A 17627-nucleotide genomic window follows, 5' to 3' on the forward strand; every position below is an offset into this window, starting at 1 on the left:
GATGTAAAGGCGATAGATACAAGTCAACTAAATTTCTATATCCTAACAAAAAAGAACTACATAATAAAACATCAAAAACCTAGATATAAATCTGCCATCTACTTGTAAATCTATGAAACATTGCTGAGACAAAGAGGACCCAAGTTAACAAAGGAATACACCATGTCTATGAACTGGAACACTCAGAATGGCGGGGATAAATTCTCCTGAAATTGATCTATACATTCAACACAATAACAATTAAATCGTAACAAATCCCCTCTGAGGAAACTGACAGGTTCATTCTAAAACATATATAAAAATGCAAGGATGAATAGCTAAATCATCTGGGCACGGCAGCGCATGCCTGTCATCCCAGTACTTGAGAGGCTGAAGCAGGAGGATGGCAGGTTGGAGGCCAGCTTCAGCAACTTACTGAGAACCTGTTTCAAAATAAAATAGGGCTGGGCCGGGCGTGGTGGCACACACTTGTAATCCCCGAGCTTGGAAGGCGGAGACAGGAGGATCACGCAGGTTCGAAGCCAGCTGTGCTGGCTAAAGAGACCCTGTTCCCAAATAAAAATATAAAAACTAGGTCTGGGAGTGTAGCCCGGAGGTAGAAGGGCTTCCAGGAACCCCAGTACCACCAAAAAAATAAAAAACAAAACAAAAAATAAATAAGTAAAATAAAATAGGGCTGGACGTGGTGGTGCACGCTTGTAACCTCAGCATTTGGGAGGCTGAGACAGGAGGATCGTGGTTCACGGACAGCCTCAGCTACTTAGCGAGGCCCTTTGCAACTCAGTGAGACCCTGTTTCAAAATGAAGAATAAAATATAGGGCAGGGGGTGTAGCTCAGAGATAGAATGCCCCTGGGTTCCATCCCCAATACCGCAAAAAATAAAATAAAATATGGCTGGGGGTGTAGCTCAGAAGTAGAATGCTCCTGGGTTCCATTCCTAGTCAGTCAGTTAGTCAGTCAGTCAGTCAGTCTGTCTGTCTGTCTCTCACACAGCCCAAACCAAAGCAAAACAAAACAAAAAAGAATTGTTAAATCTATTTGGAAATAGATCGTACATTGCCAGATATGAAGATTTTATAAGCACCGGATGGAGCAAAGGCTGCATGCACGTGGTATAACAATAAAGCTTTTAGGAGAATATCAGAGTATCTTTATAACTTGTAGTAAACATGTATTAAACAGGACACAAAAGCACAAATCTTAAAAAACTGGTAAATTAGAGTTCATAAAAGTATCATAAAAGTTTTAGTCATCAGCCGGGCATGGCAGTGTCCGTCCGTCCGTCCTTCCTTCCTTCCTTCTTTCTTTCTCTTTCTTTTTGTGGTACTGGGGGTGGAACCCAGGGGCTTTCTACCTCCGGGCTACACTCCCAGCCCTATTTGATAATTTATTTGGAAACAGGGTCTCACTAAGTTGCCGAGAGCCTCACTAAGTAGCTGAGGCTGGCTTTGAACCCGTGCGATCCTCCTGTCTCAGCCTCCCAAGCGCAGGGAGTACAAGCATGCGCCACCACGCCCAGCTGAAGTAAGTCATTTTAAAGAAGCCTACCAGCTGGGCATGGTCACGCACCCTTGTAATCCCTGCGCTTGGGAGGCTGAGACAGGAGGATCGCACGGGTTCAAAGCCAGCCTCAGCTACTTAGTGAGGCTCTCGGCAACTTAGTGAGACCCTGTTTCCAAATAAAATATCAAATAGGTCTGGGAGCGTAGCCCAGAGGTAGAAAGTCTCTGGGTTCCACCCCCAGTACCACCAAAAACAACAACAACAACAACAACAACAACAACCCCCAAAAAACCCCCCAAACCCCAAAAAACAACTTCATGTCTAAAATGTGACTATTTATATACTTAATTTAAGAAATTAGCAGTCATCTAAAGAAAACAAAAGGGCAGTTTTCCATGGGAAAATGAACCTGCAACTCCAAGACAGACAATTGTGTCGAAATTAACTCAGGAGACTGTGTCTAATCAGTAGTTCAGTGACTTTTTTTATGTCATAAAGATTATGAGAATTAATGAGTTTCAAAATAAATAACAACTTATTCAGCCACAGAGTCTGGCATAGTAATTACAAGAAACTGGTTTTAACTTATTTTCTCTTTAGCTTCTGTCTTGTATTCTTGCCTCTTGATAACATCAGTTATAGTTACAAAATAAATGACTCAGGAGTCAAGATTGTATCAACGATATATATATATACAATCAGTAATGCAGAAAAGATTGGGTGAGCCAAAATTAATGTCATAAAGAGAATTTACATATCCACTTGTTCTTCTTGGATTTATTTCTATTTTACTCCTACTATCAAAAGTCTTCTCATTTAATGAAATATTGGATATATTTAAATCTTTTTGCTGTTTAATTTTTGATGTGATCCACGGAAAGCCTTGTGATTTCTAATGTATACACTGTACACTGACAAACTGTCTGCATATATCTTAAACACTGCAAACTTGCTGCCGAACACCACCTTTTGGGTATTTCTAAGCCAGGTGAGGACGATGAGCTCTGATAAGAGGCCAGGGCTGTGTTTTCTGCAGTGTTTCAACCCATTCTAGATGTTCCCAGCAGGCTCACTGGTTGAGAGAGCCTTATCTTTCCTCCCTCTTTTTTTTTTTTGGTGGTGGTGGTGGGATGGAACCCAGGGGCTTTCTACCTCCGGGCTATACTCCCAGACCTATTTTATACTTTACTTGGAAACAGGGTCTTACTAAGTTGCTGAGAGCCTCACTAAGTAGCTGAGGCTGGCTTTGATCCTCCTGTCTCCGCCTCCCAAGCGCAGGGATTACAAGCGTGTGCCACCACGCCCGGCTTTCCTCCCTCTTTTTATTCCCCTGCCTTGTTGCCCATTTCAGTGTCTATAAGTCCTCCAGAAGAAGATACCGGGGAAGGGAATGAAAACGAAAGCCAATCATTTCCAGTACTCACAATGAGTCGCCACGTCACCAATCAGTGGGACATACCATTGGACTCTTTTTCTGGATCACTTTCTGTTGCCCACATAGTCCCTTTAGTTTGTATGTTACAACCCATATGTATTTTCTACCAGGACACATAGTTTAAAAAATGACCCGAAGAGCTAACTTCTAAATTTCCAAATGTAACTCAAACATACTCAATGGGGGGAAAAAAAAACACAACCATGAACATTTTATTATAAATTTGTGCCCGATTGCATCACACGTTGTGAATTAGGTATAGTTTAGCAATAATTCACGCAAAATTTCCCATCATTACTAGGAATGCCTGAAAGCAAGGAGTACAAAATTTTCATTGACTCTACGAGAATTATGTAGCCATGTGGGCCAGAGAAAACTATAAAAAGTTATTTCCAATAACCACTGAGGGAAAAAAAATGTAAACAGGATAATACAATTTTTTGAAAATATTTTAATAGTTTCCATTTCTGTTGCCTGTGCTATTAATATATACATTGATTTAGTAATAAATATACTACTATTACATAGAGTGCAATATTTTTAGTACTTATAACTGGTCGAAATTAATGCTGCTATTATCTCGGGAAAGGGAGAAATAAATATCATGCCTGAATTTCAAATTAATGCTTAAGAGGTTATCAATTATAGAAACTATAAGATAAATATGTTGGACATTATCTTCTTAATCATGTTTCCTGTAAACATAGCATACTCTCTTTTCTCAGCCCTGACATTTCTTGTGATGGCTTTAGGAGGATGAATCACATACAGATCCTATCACATTTTTTTTTTTGCATAGGGAATGAATCAATTGTATTTTAAAATGCGGAAATTGTTTAATGAAACGTCTTCATCATATAGCACTTGTTCTCGGTATGAATTCAGAACTTGTGAGCAGTAAAAGTGCTCTGCATAAGTTTATAAAATGTGTTTTTGGATCTAAAATTTAACAGAAAGTTTTCAAAACAAGTCCTAGGTATGATTCTAAAATATTATCTACATAATGTAGGACTACAGGAGGAAGAGTCTCGCTGCAGTACAGTGTACAAATACGAAGCACAGTGTTGAGAGGTTCCCTTTAGCTTTTCCTCATATTGGTGCACAAGTGGCTAATGGCACATCCCGCGGCGTGCCCCGCTCTACTTGTTGCGTACAAAGCAGAAGAGGGATGCGGGGACAAATTTACAATTAGAAAGTGGAAAAAATGGCAAAAACACAGCACATATACTTTCAACAGTGCACTTCATAAAACAGATCGCTTTACTCACACTCTTTTATAAAGTGCAGTATTACTTAAAATGCTACTTAAAAGAGACATGTATCTTAATATTCTGCAGTAACCATTAAGACACACTGCTGAGCGAGGGCAGTGCAAAATTAAAAACATACAGAGCTCAGCATGCATTTCAGATCCCAAATCCAGAGCTCGGGACCCTTAGGTTCTTAGATCTTTTGTTCACTTTTTAGAAAAAGATTAATAATAGCAAGCCATCATCATACACCCATAAAATAAAAACAATAAGTTAAAATCCTCTCTCAAGAGATAAGTATATGCCACACATACAATTCATTACAGAATATTTTCTGAAAACAGACCTTTTTCTCATAAATCACTACCCAAAGGGTGCAAATCTCTTAAAAACCTACCTCATTCACCAGGAATAGCAAAAGGCATCCAGTCCTGTTGGTGGACATCTGAAAACCCTATGACTTGGGTCGTAGGCAATCCACTCTAACTGGCCCTAATGCAAAGGACAGAAACCTTTCTCTAGAGGACAGTCCCGGTGGCTCTGTTCTGGGTCGCTGAAGAGGATCACGGGCGCTTCATTCACAGTAACCTTCTCTGTCCAGTGCTTCTGGGTGAGGAGAACCAAAGAGGCTTTCCTGAAAAGCTCCACCAAGAGGCAGATCCGAGGAGACCAACGGGACGTGCACTGTAAAGCGCAGAACAGCACCTCCGCCGAGGCTGAGGGGCACCAGGGGCACCGGTACGATGCACGGCCACGCTGCTCAGTCTGCGAACTGGAAGAGGGCCTCGGGGTTCCCGCCGTCGGGGTTGCTGGGCTGCAGCGCCTTGGTGGGGGTGGCCTTACCCTGGGAGTGGGAGGAAGAGGAGTGCGAGCTCTCGCTGGAGCTGCTGCGCGTCTCCGTGCTGGTGCTCGTCTTCTTCATCTTCCTTCTCTTGGCCAAGGGGGCCTTGTCGACATTCTGGAGGCAAAAGCCCTCTCTCTTGTATTTGTTAAAGGCCTACAGGAGGGGAAGAAGGGAACTCCTGTGAAGACGGGGCATTGAGGCTTTCCCAGCAAATAGGGCTTACAGCAGAAGGCAACCTTCTGTGACAACCACGGCTCCAAGTTCTGGCAACAAAGCTCTGAAAACTTTTATATCCAGACCTGGGCTCTGCTGGCATCACACCAGCTGGGCTTCCCAGGAGTCAGGATTCTAATTACTTTTTGTAGGGTCCCAGGGTCTTGACCACCGAGCTGCACCCCGGTGTACTTAGTCTTTTGAAGACTAAGTACACCGTCTGACCGCAAATCCTCGAACAATGCCAGTCATCTAAACCAACATACCTCCGTTATTTTTACTGGTTCTGTATCTAAGATTTAAAATCCCAGCCACAAAGTAGCCTTGGTCCTTGTGGGTCCCTGCTCTGCACACTCAGTGTGACCTCACCGTGTGCACCCTCCCACTTGCTACGCACAGGGCTTAGTGATAACAACCTGGCCGGCTTCTCCCTCCCAACAGCCCGCTGGACTCTTCTCAGCCCAGGTGTGGGCCATGCTGGGTGACTCCCGACAGCTCGCATCATGGGCCACCAAGGACATCTCCTAATACTAGTCATCGCTCGACACAGAGGCGCACAGTGCAGTGTTGCCCCGTGGCCTCAGCCTTTGAGGAATGCGGTCTACACTTAGCATGGTTTCCTCACCTCATCTTCGCTCACCGCCTCTCGACCTTCACGTAGGCCTTAGCTCCTTCCTAATGTTCAGTTATGGTTTTCAAGGAAAAAGATTTCGTGTGAGAGAAAAAAGGTTGATTTTTTATTCTACATGCTGCTTTCACCATCTACTAAAAATGTTCAAGTGTTCAAATACCAGACTTCCACCTCCTCTCACAAAGTCATTCTCAGTGCCAAGTAAGTCTGTTGTGGGTTTCAGTGACTGAGCACTCTATGAATTTCGTGTTTGTAATGTGTTTATAGAATGAAGCAGTTTATAAAAGCAAATCTACAGCTACAAGAGCACATATTATTTTATTTTTTTATTTTTTGCCATACGAAGGGATGGAACCCAGGGGCATTCTACCTCTGTGCTATACCTCCAGTCCTATTTTCTATTCTTTATCTGAAAACAGGATCTCACTGAGTTGCAAAGGGCCTCGCTAAGTAGTAGCTGAGGCTGTCCTCGAACCGCAATCCTCCTGTCTCAGCCTCCCGAATGCTGGGATTACAAGCGTGCATCACCACACCTGGCTAGGAACACATATTATTTTAAATGTATCAACAGAAGCCGGGCGGGTGTGGTGGCGCACGCTTGTAATCCCCGCATTCGGGAGGCTGAGACGGGAGGATCTCGGTTCGCGGACAGCCTCAGCTACTCAGTGAGGCCCTCTGCAACTCAGTGAGACCTGGTTTCAAAATAAAGAATAAAAAATAGGGCGGGGGGTATAGCTCCGAGGTCGAATGCCCTGGGTTCCACCCCCAGACCTGCAAAAAAAAAAAAAAAAAAAAAAAGAGAGAGAGAGAGATAAGAATGTATCAACAGAAGCCAGGCATGGTGTCTCAGGCCTGTAACTCCATTACTTGAGAGACTGAGACAGCAATATCACAGGTTCCCGGCCAGCCTTAGCAATGTTAAGGAGACTTTCAGTAACCTGGTGAGAGCCTGTTTCAAAAACAAAAAAAGGGCTTGGTGTGTACCTAGGAGGCGGAATCCATTGGGGGCTCAATCTCCAGCACAACAAAAAATACATAAATCAATGAATAAGTGAATTAACGTATTAACAGGGAGTATGTTTCTGAGGCTACGGAATAAGAACTTGTGATGAACACCCATTTTTAAACCGCCCACCATGTGCACAGTGCAGGGCCTTACGTGGAAGGTCGCCTTCACACAAGTGTGCACAGCAGCTCCTGCGGATCCCAGAATGTCTGGAGTCATCAGAGGATTTGAGGACAGCTGGCTGCCATCCTGAAGCCATTCATTGTATCGCAAGCCAGACATTTTAAGTCTTTTATTTGGATCAACTGTGAGAAGTCCTGTGGGAATAAAGGAGGTATTTTGATTTTATGATTTGCCTTTTTAAACATGATTTAAAAATCTACCTCAGACATAAGTTTCAAAAATGTTCACATGACATGATGGTTTCTATAGTAAAGGCCTCCATCTTCTGTTCATATTCCTTTAAGTCTTCTCACGGGCACTGGGTGCTAATGATAATGTGACAACGGCCTATTTCTAGGAGGCTGTAGGCGAACTGGCTTTTCAATCAGGAGAAAGTGACCATCAGAAATAACGGCCCCTACTGGTGCCTTGGTTGGCTCTGAGTGAGCAGGGAGCACCCAGATCTATTTTATTCATGGACCAAACCTTTACCAGCCAGCTTCTGCGAGTGACAGGGCGCAGTGGCGCTGGAGACATGGAGGTGGAGATCAGAGAGGAGTGATTGGAGGATGCAGAGACAAAGACATGGCTAGTCGAAAATGAAAGAACACGCGTGGTCACAAAACAGCCAGGCACAGTGTGTTAGCAGGCCCAGGGAGCGTGAGCATCCCGGGAGGTTCTGGCAGATGAATCCTGCAGGACGAGTATAAGTGGGCTAGATGAAGGGGGTGCCACGGCGAAGAAGGGCATGTGTGAGGGAATGCAGCAATAGGGAAGCTCGGCATATCTTGGGACTTCAGCATTCTGCACTGGTAGAGATGGGCGATGAGGAAGCAGGGGCAGGCTTGAATTCTGAATGCTACATTAAGGAGCTTGACCTGACGCTCAAGGCTCAAGGAGATTCTCCAAAAGGTTTTCACCCAAAAAGAGGTATGTTGACATTAGCCACTCTAGCAGTAGAGTCAGGGGAAGTAAGGCAAACTGAACGAATGTTGCAGGATTGACAGAGAAATGCTGGCAGAGCTAGGGGAACGCTGTGAATGGGAGGAGGGGAGCCGGGGGCTGCTGACCCTGCAGCCCTGGGTGGCTGATTACACAAGGAGAGGAGGGTGGGAGGCCACGGTGACGCCACGTCCGTCTCAGTGGTGTGGCTTCTGGACAGTGCCACCATCCAAAGAAGGGAGACGGAAGGAGCCACGTGTCTGGGGAAAGGCCAGTCGGAAAGGACAGGTTCCCGTCAGATGTGTTAGCTGAGATGCCACCGGGAGCCACATGCTAGTTCGTGCTGAAGATGTAGACACAATTACTGAGGGCGAATGCTCCAGTAATGAGAAAGTGAGGCTGGAGAGGGCCTCTGAGAACACACAGATGCCCTGAGTAACTAGCAAACACGTGGTGTGCTGGGTATGATTCCACTTCAGTCACTGCACGATTCACGACACGTCACACCGATCACCAAACTCCACGAGATTCCTCACCTTGGATCAGGTCTTTAGCTTCTTGGGATACATTCTTCCAGGCTTCTCCTTCAAAGGAGAAATCTCCCTTTTTAATTTTCTTCATGATTTCCACTGCGCTGGTACATGTCAAACTTCTGTCATGAGATTGGAATGGAACCTGCCCCGACAACATTGTATACTATCATGGAAGAAAAGTAATAAAACAGAATGACTGCAAAAACCACTGTCAAAGCCCTCCAGTCATCCCATCTCTAACATCATCAGCGTAACTTACCAACTATTACAGGTAGTGTTACTGGGTTGAAAAGCTTATGTGAGTTCTCTAATGGAAGAAACCAATATATTTCAACGACTTGTAAATAAAGAAGCATAGTTTTTTAATGATACTAAGATTTTAAAACCACTTTTAGCTTTATATATATATATGTGCATACAGATGTCAATGTTTCTGGATATGTATTATAAATGTCCATATACATAGATTACATACATATACATATGGAGAGCATACACACAAGAGAAAATCACAGAAAGAAAAAGCAAACACAGCAAAATCTTAGATGTTCACAGTATTACTCTCTTGAAATCTTCAGACCGGGCGTGGTGGCGCACGCTTGTAATCCCAGCATTTGGGAGGCGGAAACTAGAGGGTCACAGTTTGTGGCCAGCCTCCGCTACTTAGTGAGGCCCTCCACAACTTAGTGAGACCCTGTTTCAAAATAAAGAATAAAAAATAGGACAGGGGGTGTAGCCTAGAGGTAGAATGCTCCTGGGTTCCATTCCCAGACCGCCCCCCCCCCCACACACACAAAAAAAATTCAAAATAACCTTTGGGGAACAAAGTGAAAAAGTAAGGTCTACAGAATAAAATACTTGGGAGAAAGATGTACTAAATGGAATTATAAGCTCTATCATAGGTACGTTTCTGTCCCACGTCTCCTAAATACTTTGTGTTAATGAACTAAGTGTGTTTTCCTAAATTCTTCTGTTGAATCCCCAACCCCCAGTGCCATTGTATTTGTTTGTTTGTTTGTTTGTTTGTTTGTTTTGGTGGTACTGGAGGTAGAACCCAGAGACTTTCTACCTCCGGGCTATACTCCCAGACCTATTTTTATTTTATTTGGAAACACGGTCTCACTAAATTGCTGAGAGCCTCACTAAGTAGCTGAGGCTGGCTTCGAACCTGTGCAGTCCTCCTGTCTCAGCCTCCTAAGCGCGGGGATTACAAGCCTGCGCCACCACGCCCGGCTAGTGCCATTGTATTTGGATACAGGACCTTTATGGAGGTAATGAAGGTTAATGAAATTATATGGGCAGGGTCCGGATCCAGCCAGATTAATATCTTTATGAAAGAGTGAGCACCAGGGAGCTCTCTGTGGAGCACATGCCAACGAGGCGCTCTGTGAGCAGGCGGCTGCTGGACCCAAGGGGAGGGCCTTGGCCACGCTAACTCTGCTGGCCCTTGATCTGGAGCTTCTCAGCTTCCGAACTGTGAGAAAATAAATCCCTATTGTTTAAGCCAGCCAGTTTGTGGAGTTTTAGGATGGTGGCCCAAGCAGATTAATACGTTGTGTAAGTTCAATTTTAATTAAGCCCTGCACAATTCACACAGGGATTGTACATCCATGGCTCACAGTGGGCTGTAATCAAAGCCACATGATACCACTGGATGTATTTTCTTGGAGTATTTATTTTACTCATGAGGGTAAAATAATCTCTTTTAACACTGAACTATCCGTATTCACACTTATTAGATGCAAAGGGGCCACAGTTTCTCAGGTAAATCAGGAGACTCCAAGTAAATCATATGTCTCCTGTGGGATAATTCAGGCTTTGTATGTAGATGTGCAGAGATGAGCTAAGCATTTACTTAACATGAAGGCACTGCAGAGCACTCTTTTTTTGACATTTGAATGTAGGTGTTAATTTTGTTCATCTTTATCTGTAACTATTTTATCATATATTTCTAAAAGGCAAGGCTTTTATAAAACAAAACACCATTATCACACCTTAAAAAAAAGAGCAGTTCCTGGCACGGAGGCGCATGCCTATAATCTCAGCTACTCGGGACGCTGAGATAGGGGGATCACAATTTGAGGCCGGACTGGGTAATTTACTAAGATGCGGTTTAAAAAACAAATAAATTAATTAATTTAAAAGGGCTGGGAGTGTAGCGCAGTGGTAGAGTGCCTCTGGGTTCAATCCTCAGTGCGGAACAAAAAAAAAAAATTAGCAGTTATTCTTTTGCAAATTTAATGTCTAATAGATGTTCAACTTTCCCTTATTGTGTTATATGCATTGTATATAGGTTACAGTTATATAGATATACATATATATATATATATATATATGCTATAGTTAGAATTAAATTTAATAAATAGATTTTTTTGTGGCACTGGGGATTGAACCCAGAGGTATTTTACCTCTGAACTACACCCCCAGCCCAGTTTTATTTCTTATTTATTTATTTATTTATTTTTTTGTGGTACTGGGGTTCCTGGAAGCCCTTTTACCTCCGGGCTACACTCCCAGACCTATTTTTACATTTTTATTTGGAAACAGGGTCTCCTAAGCCAGCGCGCGTGGCTGGATTCGAACCTGCGCGATCCTCCTGTCTCTGCCTCCCAAGCGCGGGGATGACAAGCGTGCGCCACCACGCCCGGCTTTATTTCTTATTTGGAAACAGCGTCTCACTAAGCTGCGCAGGGCCTCCCTAAGTAGCTGAGGCTGGCTTCAAACCTGCGATCTTCCTGTCTCAGCCTCCCAAGTACTGGGATTACAAGCATGTGCCACCGCACCTGGCAATAAATAGAATTTAAATTAGAATTATTTAATTAGATTCTAATTATTAAATTAGAATCAGATTCAAGTAAGATGTAATTTCTTTTACTTTCATTGGAACACTGTACTTACACATCACAGTGGGATTTGAAGATATACATCCACGCATGCACATTTCCCTGGTGTACTGCCCTCTGCAAGCCACCTCCCCCCGCCCGCCCCGAACATGTTAGTGATACTGGTGACAACTCCTTGGCATGCGGACATAACAGTGTTTGAACGGTTTCCTTCCTCAGTCATCTTTTCCCCTCTCCACCCCACTCCCCGGCCCCTCCCACTATTCTACTGATGTCTCTTCATTTACCTGAAGTCCTTTCTGTTTCGAATTTTCTCTCGTTTCCACATATGAGAAAATATCTGACCCTTGACTCTGAGACTGGCTGATCCCACTTAGCATAACATCCTCTAGTTCTATCCATCCACTTTCCCACAAATGGGCGGAGTAAAATTCCACTGTGTGTATATGCTGCATTGTGTGTGTGTGTGCGTACGTGCGTGTTGGTGGGGATTGAACCCAGAAGTGTTCTACCTACAAGCAACACTCCCAGACCTTTTATTTTTTGTTTTCAAACAGGATCTCACTACGTTGCTGAGGCTGTCCTCAAACCTGAGATCCTCCTGTTTCGGCCTCCCAAGTACAGGGATTACAGGCATGTACTACCATGTCCGGCTGCCACATTTTCTTGTCCATTTATCTGTCGATGGGCACCTAGGCCGGTTCCGCAAGTTGGCTATTGTGAAGTGTGCTGCTATAACATAGGTACACATTTGTCACTGTAGTATTCTAACTTTAATTCTTTTGGGAAAATACTGAGGAGTGGGGTAGCTGGGTAATAGGTAGTTCCACTCCTAGTCTTCTGAGGAACCTCCATACTGATCTCCGTATTAGTTATACAAGTCGTTATACATGTTGTTCTTAAAATGCCTTTTAATCTGTAGGTTACTAAGATATCTTTTCTTAGAATTTCCTTACTTAAAAAACTGGCTCTCTGCCAGGCGTGGTGGCGCACGCTTGTAATCCCCGCGCTTGGGAGGCGGAGACAGGAGGATTGTGCAGGTTCAAAGCCAGCCGCGCTGGCTTAAGAGACCCTGTTTCCAAATAAAAATATAAAAAATAGGTCTGGGAGTGCAGCCTGTAGGTAGAAGGGCTTCCAGGAACTCCAGTACCACCAACCCCCCCACCAAAAAAAAAAACAACCAAAAAACAAACACACACACACACACACACACACACACACACACACACACACACACACAGAAAAAAACTGGCTCTGTGTCTTCTAGAACACCCACAGCCTAGACACTAACTGCAGTCTGGGTTATCATTTTACCTGTTTTTTTTTATACCATTTTTCTCTAAGAGTTAACAATCAGATCTAGAGGGAAGTGTTGCTTCCACCCACACCTTTAAAGAAAGCTGTTTGCACAGATATGAAACTCTGGGGCTCTAAGATACCTCTCTGAATGTCTAAGACTCTTAAAACCTTAACGAGCTTGAGCCGGGCGCGGTGGCGCGTGTTTGTAATCCCCGTGCTCGGGAGGCGGAGACAGGAGGATCACGCGGGTTTGAAGCCAGCCAGAGACCCTGTTTCCAAATAAAAAGAATATAAAATAGGTCTGGGAGTGTGGCCCGGAGTCGGTAGAAGGGCTCCATCCCCAGTACCACCCAAAGAAACAAAACCAAACCAAACCTTTAACGAGCTTGATGGTCATAACTGGGCTAGATTTAGAGAGGTCTTCTTTACAATGGAAAATAAAGTTATTTTACTAAAAATGAAAGGCTCACTTTTATTCACACTAATTTTTAAAAGACACTGAGATCAACAGAAATATCAGCTTTCAAATCTACAGAAGTTAGTTTTTAATTTTTACTAAAATAATCTTATTCATCAATATGTAAGTTTAGTTTGAAAACGATTAAGTGATGATTTGAAACTGCTCATGTGAAAATCATATGAAGCTTAAAAATAAAGAACCATCCTGCAAGGACAAGTGACTACCACCAAGAGAAAACAAACTGACACCAAAATAAACCCCAGATGGGGTACAGATTGAGGCACAAAAATAAGACAGCAATTCTAGAAGAAGGTTTAGGAGAGTATTTTTATAATCTCGAGTTGAGGGTAGAAATGAAGTGACAATCTGACACCAAAGCCACATACCATACAGGAAAAGACTGACATATCTTACTAGATGAAAAAACTTAAAAACCTTCTCTATTTAAGCTCCTCTTAAAAAATAAAAATGTCATGTTACCATAAACAAAGTTTTTAAATAAAGGATAAATCAGAAGAACATCTCCAATATTTACGGCAGGCAACAGACTAAAATCCTTTCCAGGCTTTAAAAATTTAGTAAAAGAAGTCTCCCTATAGGAAAATGGTCAAAGCTCATAAAGAGAACTCATAAAAGAGAAAATACAAATGTCCAAATGTATAAAAAGATGCAGAGACTGAACTTTCATCAAAGAAATTCACACAAACCTTAAGAGCACTGGCACGTAATTTAAGATTAAAATCGATAGCCTCCAACATACTTAGCGTATAATTAATGGGAATATAGCCTGGTCAATCTCTGAGAAAGAAATCTAAGCAACTATGTATAGAACATGTATACCCTTCTCCTAGGACTCTAAGGAAATAATAAGGCAAATGCAAACCTATTTGTAAACATTTATTTATAAGTTTATAATTACTAAAAAAATGAAAACTGCTAACTGCTCATTATTAAAGAAATGGCTAAGTAAATTTCAGAGACTCAAACTACAGGTATTTTATAGGGCCACTGGTTAAAAACTCCGCATATACATATATGTGCAGAAAAACATGCGAAAGATGTAGTGCGCACAGAGCACGGAGGGAGGCCGGGCAGAGAGCAGCTTTACGACACCTGTGAGGAGAAGACCGACAGTGACTTTCACTGCGCCATCTTGTCTAAAATAAGTACCAAGAAAGAAAAATATTCTTCAGTGGGGCTTCTAACTAGTTGTGCAGAAAGGACACCAATTTGCCAACTTTGTACATAAATTCAAAAAGAACAGCGGAGAGAGACAGGCAAGTGGAGAGCGTACTAAAGAACCGGGCAGCGAGCTCACCAGGATGACGCCCAGGCTCCACAGGTCGCAGGACTCGTCGTAGCCGTTGTGATTCAGGAGCTCCGGGGCCGCGTAGTGCAGGGTGAAGCAAGGGGTCTTGAGGGGCTGATTGTCGGGAGGCTTGAGGCGCGCGAAGCCGAAATCGATGACTTTAATTTCCAAATTGTCGTTTTCATCAGTGAACAATAAATTCTGCAAGACATTTACCATGAGTTCAGTCGGTTTCTCCGTAAAATGTTGGGAAACTACCGATCCCAGTTGTGGGACATCTCTTCTGTGGGTGGTCTGATTTGTACACACGGGCTTCGTGTGGCCGGCTACGGGCTGGACATCATGTGCTCTTCTGACATCAGACTGTGTCTCCACTTTTCCCGTTTATCTGCCACCTCCTCTATCGATCACCCTCCAGCCTGCTACCCCTCCTCTAGAGACTCCTCCTGCCCAACTCAACGCAGAACTTTTTAGGTTTACTTTCCCTTTCTGGTATTTACCACCTCTGTATTCTTAATGTTCGAATCCCCATTAGATCAACAGCCCTAAGGGCAGGGACTTGGTGTCCACCTTTCTGACTGCGCCTCTGGTCCTGGCACTGCCCTAGCGTGGATGCTTGGGTAAACACAGGCCTTCCTCATTTGATTGTGCTTCACTTTATAGTGCTTTGCTGATAATACTCTTTTGTTTTTAATTAAAAGATGTGGCAAGTCCATCAGCACCATTTTCCCAACAATGTGAACTTTTGGCATGTCTCTGGATCACATTTTACTAATTCACATTTCAAGCTTTCCTACTATTATTTATCTGTTATGGTGATCTGTGGTCAGGGATATGATGGCACTATCATACTGTTTTGGGGACACGACGCACTGCACGCATGTAAGAAGGTGAATTTAATCAGTGCATGTTTTGTTGTTCTGTGTGACTGGCTGGCTCTTCCGTCTATCACTCTATTTCCTCAGGTCTCCCCAAGTCTCTGAAACGCAACGCTCTTGAAACTAGGGCAATTAATACTCCTCCACTGTCCTGTAAGTGTTTCAGTGAGAGAAGAGTCATGTCTTCCACATTCAATCACAGCTCGAAATGGTTAAGCTTAGTGAGCAAAGTATAGCAAATGCTCGGGCAGGCTCACAGCTGGGCCTCTGTGCCCAACGGCCAGCCAATGGTGAGTGCAAAGGACACATTCTTTAGGCAAATGAGGCGCGTTAATCCAGCCAGCACGCACACGATAAGAAGACGCGACAGGCTTATTGCTGATACGGAAAACGTCTTCATGGTTTGCATAGAAGATCAAATCAGCTACAATATTCCCTAATATCTTAAAAACGCCCAAACCAGAGCAAGGCCCTTCTTCTCTTCAACACCATGGGGGTGAGGGAGGGGAGCAAGCTGCAGGAGAAACGCGTGAAGCTGGCAGAGGTCTGTTCATGAGGCTTGAGGAAGGAAGCCATCTTTACTGGAACAGCGCAAGATGAGCCAGCAAGTGCGTTGTGCGAGTCTGAGGGTAGCGGCGTGTTGTCCAAGGATCTACCCATGTTGTCCAAGGATACCCACTGGTGAAGGTGGCTGTGCAGAACAACAGGTTCTCAGTGTATGCAAAATGGCCTCCTAATAGAAGAAAATGCCTTGAAGTTCAAAACACAGGCTGAGCCGGGCGTGGGGGCGCACGCTAGTCATCCCAGCATTCGGGAGGCTGAGACGGGAGGATCGTGGTTCGCAGACAGCCTTGGCTGTTTAGTGAGGTCCTCTGCCACTTAGTGAGACCCTGTTTCAAAGTAAGGAATAATTAAGAACAGGCCGATTCTTGCTAGAGGTCGATGCAACTGATGCTTCAAGCTGAAGCTAATGCTTATTTACTATTCTAAAACTTCTGGGCCCTTAAATATTACATTAAATCTACTCTGCATGTGCTCCACGAGAGAAACCACAGCTGGATAGAAGCACATCTGTTTGCAACATGATTTATTAGATATTTTAAGTCCCCCTGTTGAAATCAACTGCTTAGAATAAGAAAGGTTCCTTTCCAAATGTTACTGCTCATCAACAATGTGCCCGGTCACTCAAGAGTTCTTCCGGAGGTGTATAAGTTGAATGTTAGTTTCACTACTGTCCTGTAGTCCATTGACCAAGGAGTAATTATGACTTTCAATCCTTATTATGTAAGCCCTATTTTATAAAAGGCTATAGCTTTCATAGTTATTCCTCTCAATATCTGGGCAGAGTAAATAAAAAACTTCCTGGAAAGAATTCACTATTCTAAGTGCCAACCGAGAACATTTGTGATTCGAGGGAGGAGGTCAAGACATCAACATTAGCTGGGTGCCATGACGAATGCCTGGAATTCCAGTATTTGGAAGGCTGGGAAAGGAGGTTTGCAGGCTCAAAGGAAGCGCAAGGCAATTTAGTGAGACCCTGTTTCAAAATAAATGGGGGTGGGGTGTAGACTACCCCTGGGTTCAATCCCTAGTAACTAACACACACGCACGCGCACACACACACACACACACACTCTTAACAGGAGATGATTTTGAGGGGGCTTCCAGATTTTAGTGGAGGAGGTAACTATAGATGTAGCAGAAACAGCAAGAGAACTAGAATAAAACGTGGAGTCTGAGATGTGACTGATTGCTGCGGTCTCATGACAAAACTTTAATGCACGAGAAGCTGCTTCTTATGGATGAGAAAAGTGGTTTCTTGGAATGGAATATACTCCTGGTAAAGATGCCGTGAACGTGCTGGATTTAGAACAGGACACAAACGCAGCTGATAAAGCAGGGGAAGGATCTGAGAGGACCACTCCAGTTTTGAAAAAAGCTGTACTTTAGTGAGTAAGATGTTATCAAAAGATAACATATTACAGAGAAATATTTCATGAAACAAAGAGCTAACCAATGCAGCTAACTTCACTGTTGTCTTAAAGAAACTGCTCTAGCCACCTCAATCTAGAGCGACCACCACCCTGCTCAGTCGGCCGCCAGCTACACCCAGGAAAGACCCTCAACCCGCAAGACGATCAGGGCTCACCGAAGCCTTAGATGAATTAGAATTGTTTAGCAGTAAAATATTTTAAAATTAATGTATGAACATTGTTTCTTTTTAGACAGAATGTTATCATATACTTAATAGAATATGGTATAGAAATAACTTTAATATGCACTGCGAAACCAAAAAGTCCCATGACTTCCTTTATTGT

General features: G+C 43.4%; 1 protein-coding gene across 6 annotated transcripts in view; it reads right to left on the reverse strand.

Moving 5' to 3' along the window:
* Positions 1–4949: 4949 nt before the first annotated feature.
* The window catches only part of RPS6KA5 (ribosomal protein S6 kinase A5), a gene marked incomplete at both ends in the record, with an annotated part of 202523 nt that continues 189845 nt past the window's right edge, over positions 4950–17627 (reverse strand). For all 6 annotated transcript variants that reach the window (XM_080708031.1, XM_080708030.1, XM_080708028.1 and 3 more), the window contains 4 exons: positions 4950–5186; positions 7037–7200; positions 8524–8683; positions 14441–14632. In XM_080708031.1, the coding sequence (XP_080564157.1) occupies positions 4950–5186; positions 7037–7200; positions 8524–8683; positions 14441–14632 (753 nt within the window). The remainder of the gene's footprint in view (positions 5187–7036; positions 7201–8523; positions 8684–14440; positions 14633–17627) is intronic.

Source organism: Muscardinus avellanarius (assembly GCF_963383645.1).
Source record: "Muscardinus avellanarius genome assembly, chromosome: 12".
NCBI lineage: Eukaryota > Metazoa > Chordata > Mammalia > Rodentia > Gliridae > Muscardinus > Muscardinus avellanarius.